Source organism: Scyliorhinus canicula, chromosome 19 (genome assembly GCF_902713615.1).
Source record: "Scyliorhinus canicula chromosome 19, sScyCan1.1, whole genome shotgun sequence".
Lineage (NCBI taxonomy): Eukaryota > Metazoa > Chordata > Chondrichthyes > Carcharhiniformes > Scyliorhinidae > Scyliorhinus > Scyliorhinus canicula.
The window spans coordinates 38,299,160-38,315,923 of NC_052164.1; the positions used below are offsets into that span (position 1 = coordinate 38,299,160).

General features: G+C 41.9%; 1 protein-coding gene across 14 annotated transcripts in view; it reads left to right on the forward strand.

Moving 5' to 3' along the window:
* gpatch8 (G patch domain containing 8) overlaps positions 1-16,764 on the forward strand; it is a 212,368-nt gene that overhangs the window by 169,312 nt on the left and 26,292 nt on the right. For all 14 annotated transcript variants that reach the window (XM_038778715.1, XM_038778726.1, XM_038778729.1 and 11 more), the window contains one exon: positions 11,660-11,803. In XM_038778715.1, coding sequence (XP_038634643.1) covers positions 11,660-11,803 — 144 coding nt within the window. The remainder of the gene's footprint in view (positions 1-11,659; positions 11,804-16,764) is intronic.

Here is a 16,764-nt window from a genome sequence, read left to right on the forward strand (position 1 = left end):
ATTGTTGAAGTGCAAGAACAAGAACAACCCACAGGTTGCCTGTCAGCCAAAGAATCGTTTAGACTTCCTCCAAAGCTGGTACCTAAGATTCAGCAGCGTCAAGTCTGTTTTCTCCTCTTCAAATTACAACATCTTGTAATGCAATGTCCTGACAAGCTGCTTCAACTTGAATCCTCTGCTTAAAGGCACATTCTGATTATGAGAGCAAAGGAAATCGGGACTGCACAGTGGTTAGCACTGCTGCCTTGGGGAAGCAGTCCGAGGATGGGTGTTCTTTCGGAGAGTCAGTGCAGACTTGTTGGCCCGAATGGCCTGCTTCTGCACCCCAGGGATTCTCTCATTATTTTTGTCACTCCTCTTTAGCATCATACTTTGTCAGATACATTTTATAATGTGTTTAAATTGTTCCACTGGTAAATTTAACAACTTGCTGCGCTTTGGAGATGAAGTATCTTATATCCAGACCTCTGCTTGCAAATCAGGATTAGCAGTCATGACTGTTGTACAGAGAATAAGGCCACAAATAGCATTACTGTAAAATTTGCGAGTTCAAAGTTTTGTGACTCCTCCTTAATGTTGGGCATTTAGTTGTCTAGTATGGATGTAGATAAACAGATTTTTATGGTGGCAAAACTGGACATGGAATAGTTTTTTGCGGCTTTTATCTGTCATTCTGGAAACTTGGCTGGAGAACCTACCTCATTCAGAGCTGAACAATTATCCTGCTTCATGTACTTAGCTAACCAATACAGCCTTCAAATATTTAGGGTAAGTGATTTGGGAATAATTCCATCTGTTTTGACAATTATGGACTTGCAAAAAATTTATCTAGCAGAAAGTTGCCACCAATTGTTCATTCAACAGTAATTGTCTAGATTTTGCCATTAAGATAACCATAAACCTATTGGGTACTTACCGTTATTGAGTAAATGGAACAGTAACTTCCGGAATCCGATGAGCAGTTAGTTAATTGAAGATACCCAGAAGTTGCTATCCAAGTTGCAGGCTGTGAGATACCAGCACTCTGCCTGTAGAGTCTGCGTGAAAATCCATGTAAGAGTATGAAGTTTCTGTAATTACCCCACTAGTTACCCAGTAAAAAGACAGAAAGGGCATTCAGGTGTAAGTTAATTTTTAATGACTGTTTAATTGCTGTTAAGAAACCTCTTTGGCATTGAAAACTTTACAATTATGAAGCCTCAGGCCTTCAGAAATAAATTAGTGTTGGAGACTTAAAATTTTTATATATAAAATATACATTTGCTTCATTTATCCCTCTCAATCCCATTCTTATTTCTGCCCATCTCTTTTTTCTGTACATGATTTTACTCAGACTTAATATTAAAATTATTACTGCATTTCTCAGTGTGAATTCACCAAGCTGAGCAGTTGAAAAAACGCATAGTTGTTTGTCCTGCACACAGATTTCCTGCTGCTCCTCTACTGCTGACCACAAAATCTGGGTCAATATTTTCATTATGTTAAAGAAATCATTGTGTTCCAGATATGCTTTACATTCTGAAGAGATAATTTGCTGTCAGTGGAAGAACTGATGAATTACCATAATTTTCTTTGGATCTTCACCTGTTGTGAGAATTTGAGTGAGGCATTCAAAATCATGAGGGTCTGAACAGGATAGAGAAAACCTATATCCCACTGATGTGTGGATTGAAAATGAGAGGGCACAGGTTGAAGTTTAAATGGCAAAAGAAGTAATGGAGACATGAGGAGAAACGTCTTCATACAGTGATTGGTTAAGATCTAGAATTCATTGCCTGGCTGTGGTGAACGCAGGTACAATCGAGGCATTCAAGAGGGAATTGGAGTATAATCTGAAAAGGAGGAATGTGCAGGGTTCCTGGGAGAATCATAGAATCCCTACAGTGAAAAAGGAGGCCAGTCGGCCCATTGCATCTGCACTGACCTTCCGAACGAGCACCCCGCCAAGGCCCACCCCCCATCCCTGCAACCCCATAATCCCACCTAACCTTTTGAACACTACGGGTAATTTAGCATGGCCAATCCACCTAACCTGCACATCTTTGGACTGTGGGAGGAAACCGGAGCACCCGGAGGAAACCCATGCAGACATGGGGAGAACGTAAAAACTCCGCACAGTCACCCAAGGCCGGAATTGAACCCGGGTCCCTGGAGCTGTGAGGCAGCAATACTAACAACGGGAAGGCAAGAGACTGGCATTAGGTAAATTGCTCATTCATAGAATCATTTCAGACATGGAGAGAGCCAGATGACAACCTGTGCTGTAACAATTCAGTGAATTCTTTAGCATCATGGTGGTTCCCAGATAGCCCTCTGTGACGGATGTAAGATTTCAGTACCAGAGCTAGGTAGTTCTGCAATATTCCAGGGCATTGTTAATGACCAGCTTATTAATGGAAATTGAAGGAGATATCTCTTGAAGACATGATTGGTGAAGTTGTTTTTCTGAAGAAGCAACAGGGCTTTCTTTTACCAGATTTGTACGTAAATATACTCGCATCATTGGCATAAAAGATATTGGAAAATTCTAAATTTAAAATCAGCTTTGGTTAGCATTGGAAAGCCCAGGACTCGTATTTAAAAACTGCAAGTCATTGAACTTGTAGAAGTGCTGGTAATACATAGAAATGTTAAGTTTTAAAAGGTATTCAATTTTGCTGAAGACATTTGTACTTTCATAAAACCACAGATCTCTATAAACATGTTGCTGAACGCTGCATGGTCAACTCTATAAAATTAGCTCCAATTGGAAACTGGAGTAGTAACATTGTCGTGATGAGTACATTCTGAATATAAACCATAAAAGTTGTGACCTTTAATGTTTACGCGTTTCTGCAGGGTTTAGCTTCATATTGCCAAGAAATGTATTATTTTAGGGATTCATCCTTATTAAGATGTCATAGATCATAGGACGTACAGTGCAGAAGGAGGCCATTCGGCCCATCGAGTCTGCACTGGCCCTTGGAAAGAACACACTACTTAAGCCCACGCCTTCACCCCATCCCCGTAACCCAGCAACCCTGCCTAACCTTTGGACACTGAGGGGCAATTTAGCATGGCCAACCCACCTAACCTGCACATTTTTGGACTGTGGGAGGAAACCGGAGCACCCGGAGGAAACACATTGCGACACGGGGAGAAAGTGCACACTCCACAAAGACAGTCACCCAAGGCCATAATTGAACCTGGGACCCTGAAGCTATGATGCAGCAGTGCTAACCACTGTGCCACCCAAATGAAAGGCTTTTCCCCTGAATTGGCTTAAAATGCTGAAAATGAAGCAAGAAACTTGTTGTTTAAAACCCGCTAAATAACAGGAATTACCTGAAGGTGCAGCAATTTCCCACAAAAAGATGCATTCACCTGAGGAAGGAGCAGTGCTCTGAAAGTTAGTGATTTGAAACAAACCTGTTGGACTTTAACCTGGTGTTGTAAGACCTCTTACTGTGCTCACCCAAGTCCAACGCTGGCATCTCCACATCGAAGATGGACGTGTCAATCATTCTGGTTTGTTATCCCAATTTATTTTTAAATAATGAGCCCGTCCAACGAAGGTGATGCAAACTGAAGGTTGTATAGATTTACTTGAAGGGATTCTATTGATGACATTTATTAAGACTACTGATCTTTTTTTTTCAGTGTCCCTGTAATAACTTGAAAAGCCTTTGGTAAATTTATGTTAACTTCAATCTAGTGAAGGGATACCGTCACATAGTCTTTGGAGAATTAAATGTGATTATAGTTTACTTCTCAGCAGGTTGACTTATTACTTAAGCTGTGGGAATTGATCAGACCTGTCTTTTAACATGTAAAGGAATTTCAAACCGAAAGCTTAGATTATGTGGTGATACAACGATTGTCATGTGTGTGCATCTATGAATATGCAGTTGTTGCAGAAGCTCTGACAATATTGATGTAATATAGTAATAATGGTAGCAATTAATTTTTGCAAGCTCTGAAAACAATGAGTAAGCCATTTTTCACAAGAGTGGTGAGCATACCCTTGGTAAATAACCTTGCATGGAATCTCGAGGCGGCGATAGGGGTCTCGGCCTCCAGCTGGAAGCCCAAGAAGAGAACCAGATCTTCTCAGGGAAGGCTCCGCTCATCTTCCGGTACTTGATAGTTGAAGGCCTGGGATCCCCAGAGGTGGAAATCTTGCCTGTTGAGTTGTTATTAAGTGGAGGCGAGCAGCACTATTAAACAGGAACGCTACCCACTCGGGGCCAACGATTGTTGCTGGATCCGAGGTTAAAAGGGGGTCAGCAGCAAGAAGAGGGAGGTGGCTTTCAGCCGATTTCCCTTTCCATGACCCGTTCCTGATGCCAGGTCCCTCGATCAAGCACTGCATCCATGGCCCATGATCCCCAAACCATTAGCGTGCTCCCCTCATGGCGAGGACCCTGCCCTGGGTTAATACGGGAGGAGAATGGCAAGGCCGTCCATGGGCCTTCCTGCCATGGATTTAGCCGAGGCGGAGATGAGAAGTTCTAGGGTCCCCATTCACCACTCTTCTCCCCCCCCCCCCCCCCCCCCCCCCCCCCCCCCCACTGATTAAATGCCCCCCACTATCAAACCTGCTGCAGGGAGGTCACAAGATTCCACGCCTTAGATACTCTGTTTCATTTATATAGCACACTGATGCACATTTCTAAGGAATAATTTAGTACAGACAACTCCCACCATACGTAGTACCCAGTGTTACGAATGTGTTTACCCGTGCAAATGCTTACGTACATCAAGTTGTGGTTCACAACCACAAAACATTGCTCATCCATGAATCAGACTCATGATAGACTGTCAAACTCTCACCTTTCCCATGTCTTTTCCACATAGGAACCCTACACTTCGCATGCACTGCCTCTGCGCATTCGTTTGTGATTTCACCCAACCTGAGATTTTGCAGGAATGGAACCCTCGCGAATGATGGGAGCTAACTATCTTTTTGTCAGATCATGTACTGGCTACTACAGTCCATATATCCTCCTGCTTATTATGCAGCCTGGCTCAGGAATATTATCTACCTGTTCCCTTGTGATGAAAATCTGTGCTTAATATCTTGACTAGTTTTTGACCCGTCATGACTTTTGCATACTTCCACTTGCATAAAACAGCTTATTTTCATTTGTACCTCACCTCATCTGCTGCTGAAACCATTATCCATGCCTTGTTGCCTCTAGGCTTAACTATTCCAATGTTTTCCTAGCCAGCATCCCATTAAAAAAAATCTCATACTTACATTTAAATCTGCCCATGGCCTCATTCTTGTCTGTAATGTTCAGTTCATCCAAACTTTTTCTGCTGTATCCTAGCTTGCCTCGGTCCTGTTTGCCTTCGACCCATGCTCTTGTTGACTTACTGTACAATTTATTAAATTAAAAATCTCATATTTATATTTAAATCTGTCCATGGCCTTATTTTTGCATAGCTCTAACCATTCAAGTGCATCAACTTGCTTTCCACCCTAACTGTAATTGCGGCCCCTCATGGATTCCCTATCTCTGTAACTCCCTCAGACCTATATTACCATTCTCTTTTCATTATCTCTTCACCTCCACTTCATCTCTTGTCATCAAGTTCTCCTTATGGTAGACAAAAGGCTGTCCATCTCTGCAGTCGCACATCATTTGTGGCCATGCTTTCATTTGCTTAAACTAATTCCCTCCCCAAATCTCTCCTCCTTAAAAGCCTATCTCATTGACCAAGCTTTTTGGTCATCCGGCCTATCATCTCCTTTGACTTGGCATTCATTTTATGCCTCAATGCAGCACCTTATGTGCTTGTGTGTGTGTGTGCATATATCTACGTGTGTGTAAGTAAAAGTCAAGTCGCCATAGTTACAGATGACCATAGGCTGCTTTCCGCTTTGAGGGAGAGAGCTGACTGGTGGTGGTTTAACCTGAGGATCACCATGCCTCAGGTGAGGGACGAGATTGAGACGGTGGGGCCTTCATGAATCACCTTAGCCAGTACAGGAATTGAACCCGTGCTGTCGGCCTCACTTTGCTTCAGAAACCAGCTGCCCAGCCAACTGAGCTAATCCGGCCCCATGATGATAATGGCTGATTATCAAACTCATTAGCCTGATCCTTCCCCACTCCCCCCCACCCTCCATCACACCATGCCCATTTCCTTTGATCCCCTTCGCCCCAAGTGTTATATCCACCTACTTCTTCAAAACATAATGTTTTGGTTTCAACTACTTCCTGTGATAGCGAATTCCACAGGCTGACCACTTCCTGGGTGAAGAAATTTGTCATCTCTCTTAGATGGCAGCACGGTAGCATAGTGGTAGCACAATTGCGTCACAGCTCCAGGGTCCCAGGTTCGATTCCCGGCTTGGGTCACTGTCTGTGCGGAGTCTGCACGTTCTCCCCCGTGTGTGTGTGGGTTTCCTCCGGGTGCTCCACAGTCCAAAGATGTGCAGGTTAGGTGGATTGGCCATGCTAAATTGCCCTCAGTGTCCAAAATTGCCCTTAGTGTTGGGTGGGGTTACTGGGTTATGGGGATACGGTGGAGGTGTGGGCTTGGGTAGGGTGCTCTTTCAAATAGCCGGTGCAGACTCGATGGGCCAAATGGACTCCTTCTGCACTGTCAATTCTATGGTACACCCCATGTCCTCAGACTGTGACCTCTGCTTCTGGACACCCTGACCGTTGGAAACATTCTCCTTGTATCTATCCTGTTGCAATTTTATACGTTTCTATGAAATTCCCTCTTATTCTTCTGAACTCCAGCGAATATAATCCTAACTGACACAATTTCTCCTCATACGTCAGTCCTGCCATCCCAGGAATCCGTATGGAAAATCTTCTCTGCACTCACTCCAGAGCAATAACATCCTTCCTCAGATAAGGAGACCAAAACTGCACACAATATTCCAGATGTGGCCTCAACAAGGTCCTTGTAATTTCAGCAAGACATCCCTGCTTATGTATTCAAATTCTCTCGAAGGCCAACATAGCATTTGCCTTCTTTACTGCCTGCTGCACCTGCATCCTTACCTTCATCGACTAGTGTGTAAGTACACCCAGGTCTTGTTGCACATTCCCCTCTCCTAATTTATGGCCATTCAGTTAATCTGCCTTCCCGTTTCTGTTACCAAGTGGATAATCTCACATTTATTCAAATGAAACTGCATCTGCCATTCATTTGCCTACTCACTCAACTTGTCCAAGTCACATTGAATCCTGGATGTTGTATACTACTAAATCCGCTCCCTTTTCTGGCAGCCAGACTTGTAGACCATTTTTCATGCTACCAAATTGACTACAACCAATGTTTTAACTGAACAAAGGACTGCCTGAATGAAATGCATTGATGTCAATATTGCTAACCCAGACGGATTCCAACGCATTGATCTCTTGCTTCACACAAGACAAATGCATCTACTTCTGTTTCACTTAGCAGATAGATTTCTTGCAGACTCTACAAAAGAACATATGCGATGCAATTGAAGTGGTATAGTTATTTTGTTGGAGAGGGAGAATTCATAGAACACATCTTGAGATTGAACATTTGAGGTTCATGATACTTAACTTCAGTTTTCACAGTTTTTAAGCTGAGGAATTAATTGGGATGCACACACATTGTTACCTTTCCAAATAGATGCTATGGTTCCAACCTGCAGTTTGTGCAGTCATTGCTCTAGTTGCTATTGAATACTTAAAAATGAATGCCTGGAACAGCACCATTTCCACCTCATTGCAAATTTTTGGGATTTGCACACTCAAAATATGATTTGTGCTCCAGTGCAAATTACCAGTTCACAACCTTCTGAATTCTGGGAATGAAGATGGTCATTATGTGATTCAATCATACTGTATTTCTAAGTGTACACAATTCAATTATCTACTCCAGATTTTCCTTAGCTGGCAAACAGATTGAGATACCTGATCCTTATGTCATTGCTTGAGTACCCAAAATGATGTAGCTTAGCACGGATTAAGCACTTGATAATTTTTTTAAAGTTGTACATTTGAACCCTGTAGAGGTGATGCAATACTGGACTGAGAGACAGTGTCTGGAAATTAAATAACACTATCAATGCAGTAGGATTAATTTCATTACATCATAGTTTCAAATGTACTTCATGGTATTCATTGCTTTCAACTCACATGTTTGCAGCATAGAGCAGAGCAATTGGGTGCTATATTGCCTGTATTAGCTGGTGATATGAGAAGTTTTATCCCTACACAATTCAATACTTTAATATACGTGACTACATTTCAGCATAGACTCTTTGTAAGTCTGTCCTGAGGCATTGCAAATTATTTTGTTGAATGGACAGAAGATCTTGTTATTTTAAAATTTGTGTTTCAGAGCTCTTTATGACAATACTAGTATTGGTTTTGCCAAAGAGCTGGCTGGTCACTTATATGAAAGATGCTACTTTGGTTGGAAGTTGAGTGACTTCATTCTGAACTTTAAGAAATGTCTTATAATGTTTTAGAGAAATTTGAAGTGATATAGGTTGTATATTTTTTTTAATGCTCTTAGGTTAAGGTTTCCAATGAAAGAGCAGAATCTTTCCTGAGAAATTAGTTTTAAAATTATCAGTGAGCCAGGATGTGTTAATGAATCTGTCATTATTTATCTGGGAAAGATATTAAAACTTAAAAAACTCTGAATTGATGAGAGCCGCAGGATGCATTAAATCACTTAATTTATTTGAATTTTATATAATGTTCTAGTTGCTGTGTTTATTGTTTAAGCTGTTTGAGAATTCACACATTGCCTAGAGTGTTATAAAATACAACCTGCTTTACATCTGGAGCACAAACATTCATGAGGGAATCATCATTTTATAATGTTCGAGGATGGCATTCCTCAGGGTCGTGGGTTTCTATCGTGGGTCTTCAAATGATTAAACAGGCTGATTCTAGACCTGCAGATCTTTGGGCACTTTAGCTCACTGGGCTAAATCGCTGGCTTTTAAAGCAGACCAGGCAGGCCAGCAGCACGGTTCGATTCCCGTATCAGCCTCCCTGGACAGGCGCCGGAATGTGGCGACTAGGGGCTTTTCACAGTACCTTCATTAAAGTCTACTCGTGACAATAAGTGATTTTCATTTCATTTCATTTCACTTGGGCCATGATGTCCAGCAAGGTAGTGGAATCCAGAGTGCAGGATTTGCTTCATGTTTTTTTGTCTCATCATTAAGGTGTTGGCACTCAAAGCATGATACGGCTTAATGAACAAGTTGTTGCCATTTTGAACGATTGGTAGTAAGCTTCTTCCAGTCATTAATATTAATGCCGTTGCCCTTCAAGGAGAGCGTCAGTGTCTTCATCGCATTTTATTTTGTTCTAGCCTAGAAAACTGCCCTTATGAGATTTGAGAAACCAAGACCTGCCTGGGGAGATACTTTTCAGCTATCATCACAGTTTCCAGTCCATCGTAGTTGATTTTGGAAAAACTTTGCCTGGAGCGATTGCTCCAACAGTCCTCCCATTGAATCTGGAGAATGTGGCAGAGGCATTGCTGATGGAATTTCTTTAGTGCTCTTATGTGTTGCTGATACACAGAACCGGTGTCTCAGTAGTACAGGAGTATGGTGGCCGCAACTGCTCCATGCACTCATACTTTCTTGAGTTGTGGAGTTGTTGACTTACATAATATCACTGTTCTGAAATGGAGCACAAAGATTTTACAGATTGATTGTGAACTGTGCTTGGAATCCTCCCCTTTATTTGGGCTTCTTTAGGGCTGAGACATTGATCATCTTCCTCTTGGATTTTTGGTTCCTGGCATGGCTTGGTGCTAGGTGGATGTTCGTCGCTGATCAAGCAAGGTGATTATCTAGGAGGTGCCTGTGCTTTGATCTAGATGGCTGTGCTTTTTTATTTGTCCTTCTTCCAGAAGAGGGTGTTTGTTTTAGATGATTTAGATGAGGGAACTAAATGTGATATGTCCATATGTGCAGATGACACAAAGTTGTGTGGGAGAGTGAGCTGTGAGGAGGATGCAGAGTTGCTTCAGTGTAATTTGGACAAGTTAAGTGGGCAAATGCATGGTTGATGCAGTATAATGTAAATAAATGTGAAGTTATCCACTTTTGGCAGCAAAAACAGGAAGGCATTATTACCTGAATGGTTATAGTTTGAGAGAGGGGAATGTACAATGAGACCTAGGTGTCCTTGTATACCAGTCGCTCAAAGTAAGCATGCAGGTACAGCAGGCGTTGAAGAAGGCAAATGGTATGTTGGCATTCATAGCAAGAGGATTCCAATTTAGGAGCAGGGATGCCTTGCAATTATACAGTGCCTTGGTGAAACCTCACCTGGAATATTGTGTGCAGTTTTTGCCTCCTTATCTGAGGAAAGATGTTTTTGCTATGGAGGGAGCGCAGCGAAGGTTTACCAGACTAATTCCTAGGATTGCGGGACTGACGTATAAGAAGGGATTGAGTTGGTTAGGATTATATTCGCTGGAGTTTAGAAGAATGGCGGAGGGGGGGGATCTCCTATAAACCTATAGAATTCCCAGTGGTGGGGGTCCAGAACCAGGGGTCACAGCCTGAGGATACGGGGTAGACCAATTAGAACTGAGATGAAACATTTCTTCACCCATAGCGTGGTGCGCCAATGGAATTCTCTGCCTAAGGAAGCAATTGAGGCCAAAACATTGTATATTATATAGCTCTTAGGGCTGAAGGGATCAAAGGATATGGGGGGAGGGGCAGGGGGAGGGAGAGATTGGGAACAGGTTACTGAGTTGGATGATCAGACATGATCATAATGAATGGCGGAGCAGGCCTGAAGGGCTGAATGGCCCACTCCTCCTATTTTCTATGTTTAGAATGAGACCATGCTGAGGCGACTTTCTCAGCAGGAGGACATAATTTACATTGGCTTTCCCACACCATTTTTCCCAGTGGTTTCTCTTCAGACATCAGTCTTGGCCAACCCTGACATTTACTTTCCCCAGAAGATGATCTTTCCATCTTTTGGGATGAGATTGAGGACTTCATCAAAGTCAGAATAGAACTTTTCCTTAGCATCTTCATTGGAGTCCAGGATCAGCATAAGTGCTGATGATGGCGGCATATTGATTCTGACTGAATTGTAGATGAAATGACATGAACTTTTCACTTCTACACTTTTTAAAAAATAAATTTAATGTTATCCAATTCCTTTTTTGTTTTTCCAATTATGGGGCAATTTAGCGTGATCAATCCACCTAGACTCACATCTTTGTGTTGTGGGGGCGAAACCCACTCAAACACGGGGAGAATGCGTAAACTCCACACAGACAGTGACCCAGAGCCGGGGATCGAACCTGGGACCTCAGCACCGTGAGGCAGCAGGGCTAACCCACTGCGCCACTGTGCTGCCCCTTCACTTCTACACTTGGGGAGTCCTGGCATGCATCCAAGATCCTATTCCACCAAATCAACTCCATGGGAAAGAGGATAACTGCCAGCCTTTCTTTTCCAGTTTTCCAAAGGAATGTTGCTACTAAAATTAAATCTTGAATCATCAGAACTCAATGATTTATTATTTATATGCCCAAAGCTGTCTTTGTGAGATAATAAATGTTGACAGGTGTACTGACAAGAACTATCATTATGTAACTACTGTGGAAGTGCAATTGCAATGCTTTCGAACCTCTCTATGGTCCAACATATTGATATTTATTTTCTGTCTCTCTCTTATAGGATTATGCTGAAAAAGAAAAGGCAATTGCAAAGGCTTTAGAAGACCTGAGAGCGAACTTTTACTGTGAATTGTGTGATAAGCAGTACCAAAAACATCACGAGTTTGACAACCACATAAATTCTTATGACCATGCTCATAAGCAGGTGAGTTGCTGCTGATCTTCGAATTAACATTCTGAAAACTGTGGAGTAATAGAAAAAGTTCACGTTTGGCTGTTCAAAGAAGGCTTGTGTTTCACAGTTCTGTTTTGCACATTTCTAAATTGAGCCACTGATGAGAATTTGTTGGGGAAAGAAACTAATTAACTTTGAAGCATTAACTTTCATAATACTTGCAAAAGCCGAAATCCAAGCATTTCTGTGTACTCTTTTTTTTTTTTTTTTTTTGCTACATCAGTAACAATCCTCATTTTTGTCCACATTGCTTGACGTCAGGATTTCTCTGGCTGGCAGAGTGGGATGGCTATGTCTTTGTGGACTGTTAATGTATTCCTTAAGCTTTTAAGAGATGGAAAAAGGACTTTCTTTTAGATTCCTGCTTCAGAGACTTCATCTCACACCCAACAGAAAACCCAGCTCCCATGGAATAGCATGTTCCAGGTGAACAATTAAGCTATTTATTGTCTCTGGATTTATAGGTATCAATTCCATGATAGATGCCAGATATTTGCATAGCAGAATAAACTATCAGACAGGTTTATTTGAAGTTAATCATTTACAGAAGCAATCGATAATAGAGTTATTAAATATTGGCACGGTCAAATTAATTGCCTTCAGTCCATGCCATCGATTCCCTCCTCCAGGTCCCCACGCTCACTGCCACTATTGGTGTCCCATTTAACCCTGACTTATGCTTTTGAACCATGTACCTTCAACATCAACAAAGCTGCCTACTTTTTGCTTACTTGTGATAATGCCTGTCTTCCACCCTGCCACGGCCTGTCTGCTAAGGAAACTTTCATCCATTCTTGTTCTTACAAACGCAATTATTCTAATGCTGGCCTGACTGGCTAGATCTTCTACCGTCTGCAAACTTGAGCTCATCCAAAATTCTGCTGCCCATATCTTACCCCGTACCATGTCCTATTCACCCTCATCCTTGTACTCCTGGGGCAGCATTAGGCGGAAAGGTGGCACAGTGATTAGCACTGCTACCTCACATCGCTAGGGACCTGGATTGATTCTGGCCTTGGATGACTGTCTGCGTGGAGTTTGCACTTTCTCCCCGTGTCTGCTTGGGTTTCCTCCGGATGCTGCGGTTTCCTCTCACAATTCAAAGTTCTGCAGGTTAGGTGGATTAGCCATGATCAATGTTCAGGGTTCTGGAGATAGGGTGGGGAGAGGGCCTACGTAGAGTACTCTTTCAGAGGGTCGATAGCCCGAATGGCCTCCTTCTGCTCTGTCGAGATTTTGTGGATTAGGTCCCCATCCAGCAACACCTCAATGGTGATATTCTCATTATTGTGTTCAAATCCCTCTTTGTCTTTGCCTGTCCCTATCTCTGTAACCTCCCCCAGCCTTGCACCCCTCTGAGAAATCTATGTTTCGCCAGTTCTGGCCTTTTGACCATCCCTGATTTCCTTCACCCCAGCTTGATCACATACCTTGCTGGAGGCTACTTGTAGTGTATGGAAGGCGCTGTTTGTTATAGGATTATCCTCCATTAATAGTTCTGTAATCCATTTTTATTATTCCTAGGACTTGGCTATGCTTAGTGACTTTTTATCTAGATATCTATCAGTTATTCAACATATCTGGCTTTTTTTCCTTGTAGCCTTTCTGCAAAATGAACAGAAACATTTTAAAACATACACTTGTAGAAATTAATTTTAGGTTATCTGTTTTAAATGGAATTTGTTTTTAAGTTAGAAGTACTGAGAGTAAATCCATAAAGATGCATTGAAACAAGCTTTTATATCTTGAAGCTGGCCAATCTCTGAAACATCTTATATCTTTCTTGCATATACTCCCCCTACTGTGGACCTATAAAAGTATAGTCGAACTGCATTCAGTTGCGGCTATAATTTCATCTTCCAGCTAGAAGTCCCAATTTCCCATTGTAATTAGTATAAGAAGCAGTTGTTGCCTGTTGGCTTCTTTGTTATCCAAACATTCTAATCTCACTGGTGATATGCCAGGAGTTAAGGTGTCTCTTAAAGCAAAACATTCTCACAATTGGAAATTTTCCATTATACCTGTTCCCTTGTATGAAACATTATAGCTTTTTGTGTGGTTTCCTTATTTTAGTACAAGAAAAGTCTTGTACAAATGAATTTGTGCTTTCCTTAACTATCTCTTGTGATCTTGTTGTCCTATCATGGTCCTGAAAATTGCTCAAGCGTGAAGTCAATTAACTGCAACCAAAAAGCTTAGCCCTGGAGAATTCAAGTGTCTGCTTGAATTGGTAACACGACCATTATTTTTGTCCTAATTGTTAAATGAGTGATCTCATTTTTGCCATTCTCGCTATCTACAGTAGAATTGATCTATCTAATCATTGCCATCTCAGAGCTTTTCGCCATCACTCATATATATCTCTATCCTTCAATACCTCGCAGTTTCAGAATCCCCAGCTATTAGCTGGTTTCCACCTGATGAGTTTTAACCTGCAGAAGCTCAAGAGGATTAAATGCATGGAAATTGACAGCGCATTAGGAAGTCAGCTCCAACCCTTCAGCTTCCACACATAACTGCATTTTGTAGGCTGCATATGAGTAATCCCCTCGGAAGAGGTGGATTGACAATGTCAATTCACTTATAGGTCAACTAGACTTATACTAAAATGGCTTTTGGAATTTAACTGTGGATGCATAGGTTGTCTCGGCTCTGGAGGTGACTTTCAGAACTTTGGAGATTTGTATGTCTGATTTTCAGAGCTCTGATCTGTGAGATCAGCATGAGTGCCACTTGTGCTGTTTTACTTTGGACATCACATGAGGGTCTTTCACTATTCACACATTTTCTGTTTGACACTCATTTGCATTTCCACCTGTGATTTTTGAAAGTTTGTTTCTTCATTGTTAAAATATTATTGTTCTTTTTCCCTTCCAAAGAAATCCTTGTTGAAAATTGTTCTCCTGTCCTTGTTAACTCTTAACTGTTAAATTATCCTTCAGTTCCAAGGCTTGGACCGTGGGAGTTTCCAGTAGTTATTGTGCACAACACTATATCTATTGATGTAAATGCACTTTCTAAACCTCGGCCAGCTTTCCAGTCAGCTGGTTGTCTCTTTGGCAACATGCCCATGACTCGCAAGTCTGTTCCTACAATCAAGACTGGAGAGTTAAATCAAGCTCTTGAAGCAGGTGTCTAATTCTCGAACACGAGAATAACTTGAGCCACATGATTCACAATTTGTTCAAAACAAAATTAGTAGGTCTAGTTTATCTTCAGTTGTATAAACCTATGAAAGCAAGTGATTTTTTTTTGCCTGATTTCAGAAAAGAAAAACAACCCTGGTGCAATGCTGTTAATAAATGAGACCCTGTGGTTGAAAGTTCATGAAATCATGCTGATCTAGTTAATACCAGGTTAGGATACAAGATTCACCTATTTGTATTCCACACTTGAATATCACACCTGGATTGCCCACTATGTAGAATGAACACAGAGAAATTGCAGAAAAGAAGGTTGCTGACACTTGTGGAGCCATTTTCAACATCAGTATTTGGTGGTCAAGCTAATAATGAATAATCTTTATTAGTGTCACAAGTAGGCTTACGTTAACACTGCAATGTAGTTACTGTGAAAATCCCCTAGTCGCCACACTCTTGGCACCTATTTGGGTACACTGAGGGAGAATTCGTACTGTCCAAATCACCTAAAAAGCACGTCTTCGGGAGTTGTGGGAGAAAACCGGAGCACCCGGAAGAAACCCATGCAGACACGGAGAACGTGCAGACTCCGCACAGACAGTGGCCCAAGCCGGGAATCGAACCTGGGTCCCTGGTGCTGTGAAGCAACCATGCTAACCACTGTGCTACTGTGCCACCAGGTGATGCAACATTATAATTAGGTACTAAAGGACAAGCAATGTTATTACATTTTTAGGAGTGGGCATGAATCGAAAATGTTTAAATGAAGTCAAGTTTAGATATTAAAATTCTGCAGGTTATCTCGAATAATTGATGGAAGCAAGGAGTTAATTTGTTTTGTGGTACTGGAAGAAGTTAAAACACAAATACATTTATTTGCTACAGGATATTACTGTATCAATGTCAATTTACTTAGCCACCAAAATTTAATATCACCATCTCTTTTTATTTAAAATATTGCTACTTCCATGCAAAATCTGTTAGTCCAGACTTTTGCCTTGGGACAAATAGCATTTATTGCAATTGTATCTTGATGGGATTAATTCAATACCTATGACATTGCAAAACATCAAAGGCTGAATTTCTGCCACACAGGAAAGGAACAGAAGCCTGTCTGTTTTTGGGTCAGGAACCCACCTCTAATAGGAAACTGATTAAAATGTAGATTTTCACAGGGGTACGCCTGTAATTGGTGTGCAGACTGGTTTCCTGGCTACTCAACCATTGGGAGAAAGAATGGAGGTGGGTCAGATGACGTGTGGGACCCTTTTGATACCCCGCAGCAGCCATCAATGAGGCTGTTGATTGTCTTGAGGGATGATCTGCTGATTGTGCCAAAGTTGTCCACTTCGAAGGGAAACCCGGTGCCACTGAGGAGCTGAAGGCCTGGCACCCGGGGCAGTGCTGTCCCTCATTTCATTGATACCAATGTGGATCTAGTGCTTGAGGCTGAGAGAGAGAGAGGATCTGAAGTGTGGCATGAGGAGGCAACCTCATCATGCAGCAGGGGAATCTCCCTCCACCACCAGTTCCTCCTCTCCCTCCTGCTTTGCTTCCGACGAGCTGTCTCCTTTCCAGGGCCTTACTGTCATCTGGAGAATATTGTTTGGAGAATTTAACAGAACACCACAATAACCAAGACCTTTGTAAGAGTCTACTGTAGGACACCAGAAATGCTCAGTGGTTATCTTGTTGGGCAGGTGGCATTGGTTGTGTTGCCTCTATCTGGGCTCCATTGGAGGTTCAAGTGACCATTTCTTCAAGGCATTTCTCTTGCTTGCTCAAATCTAT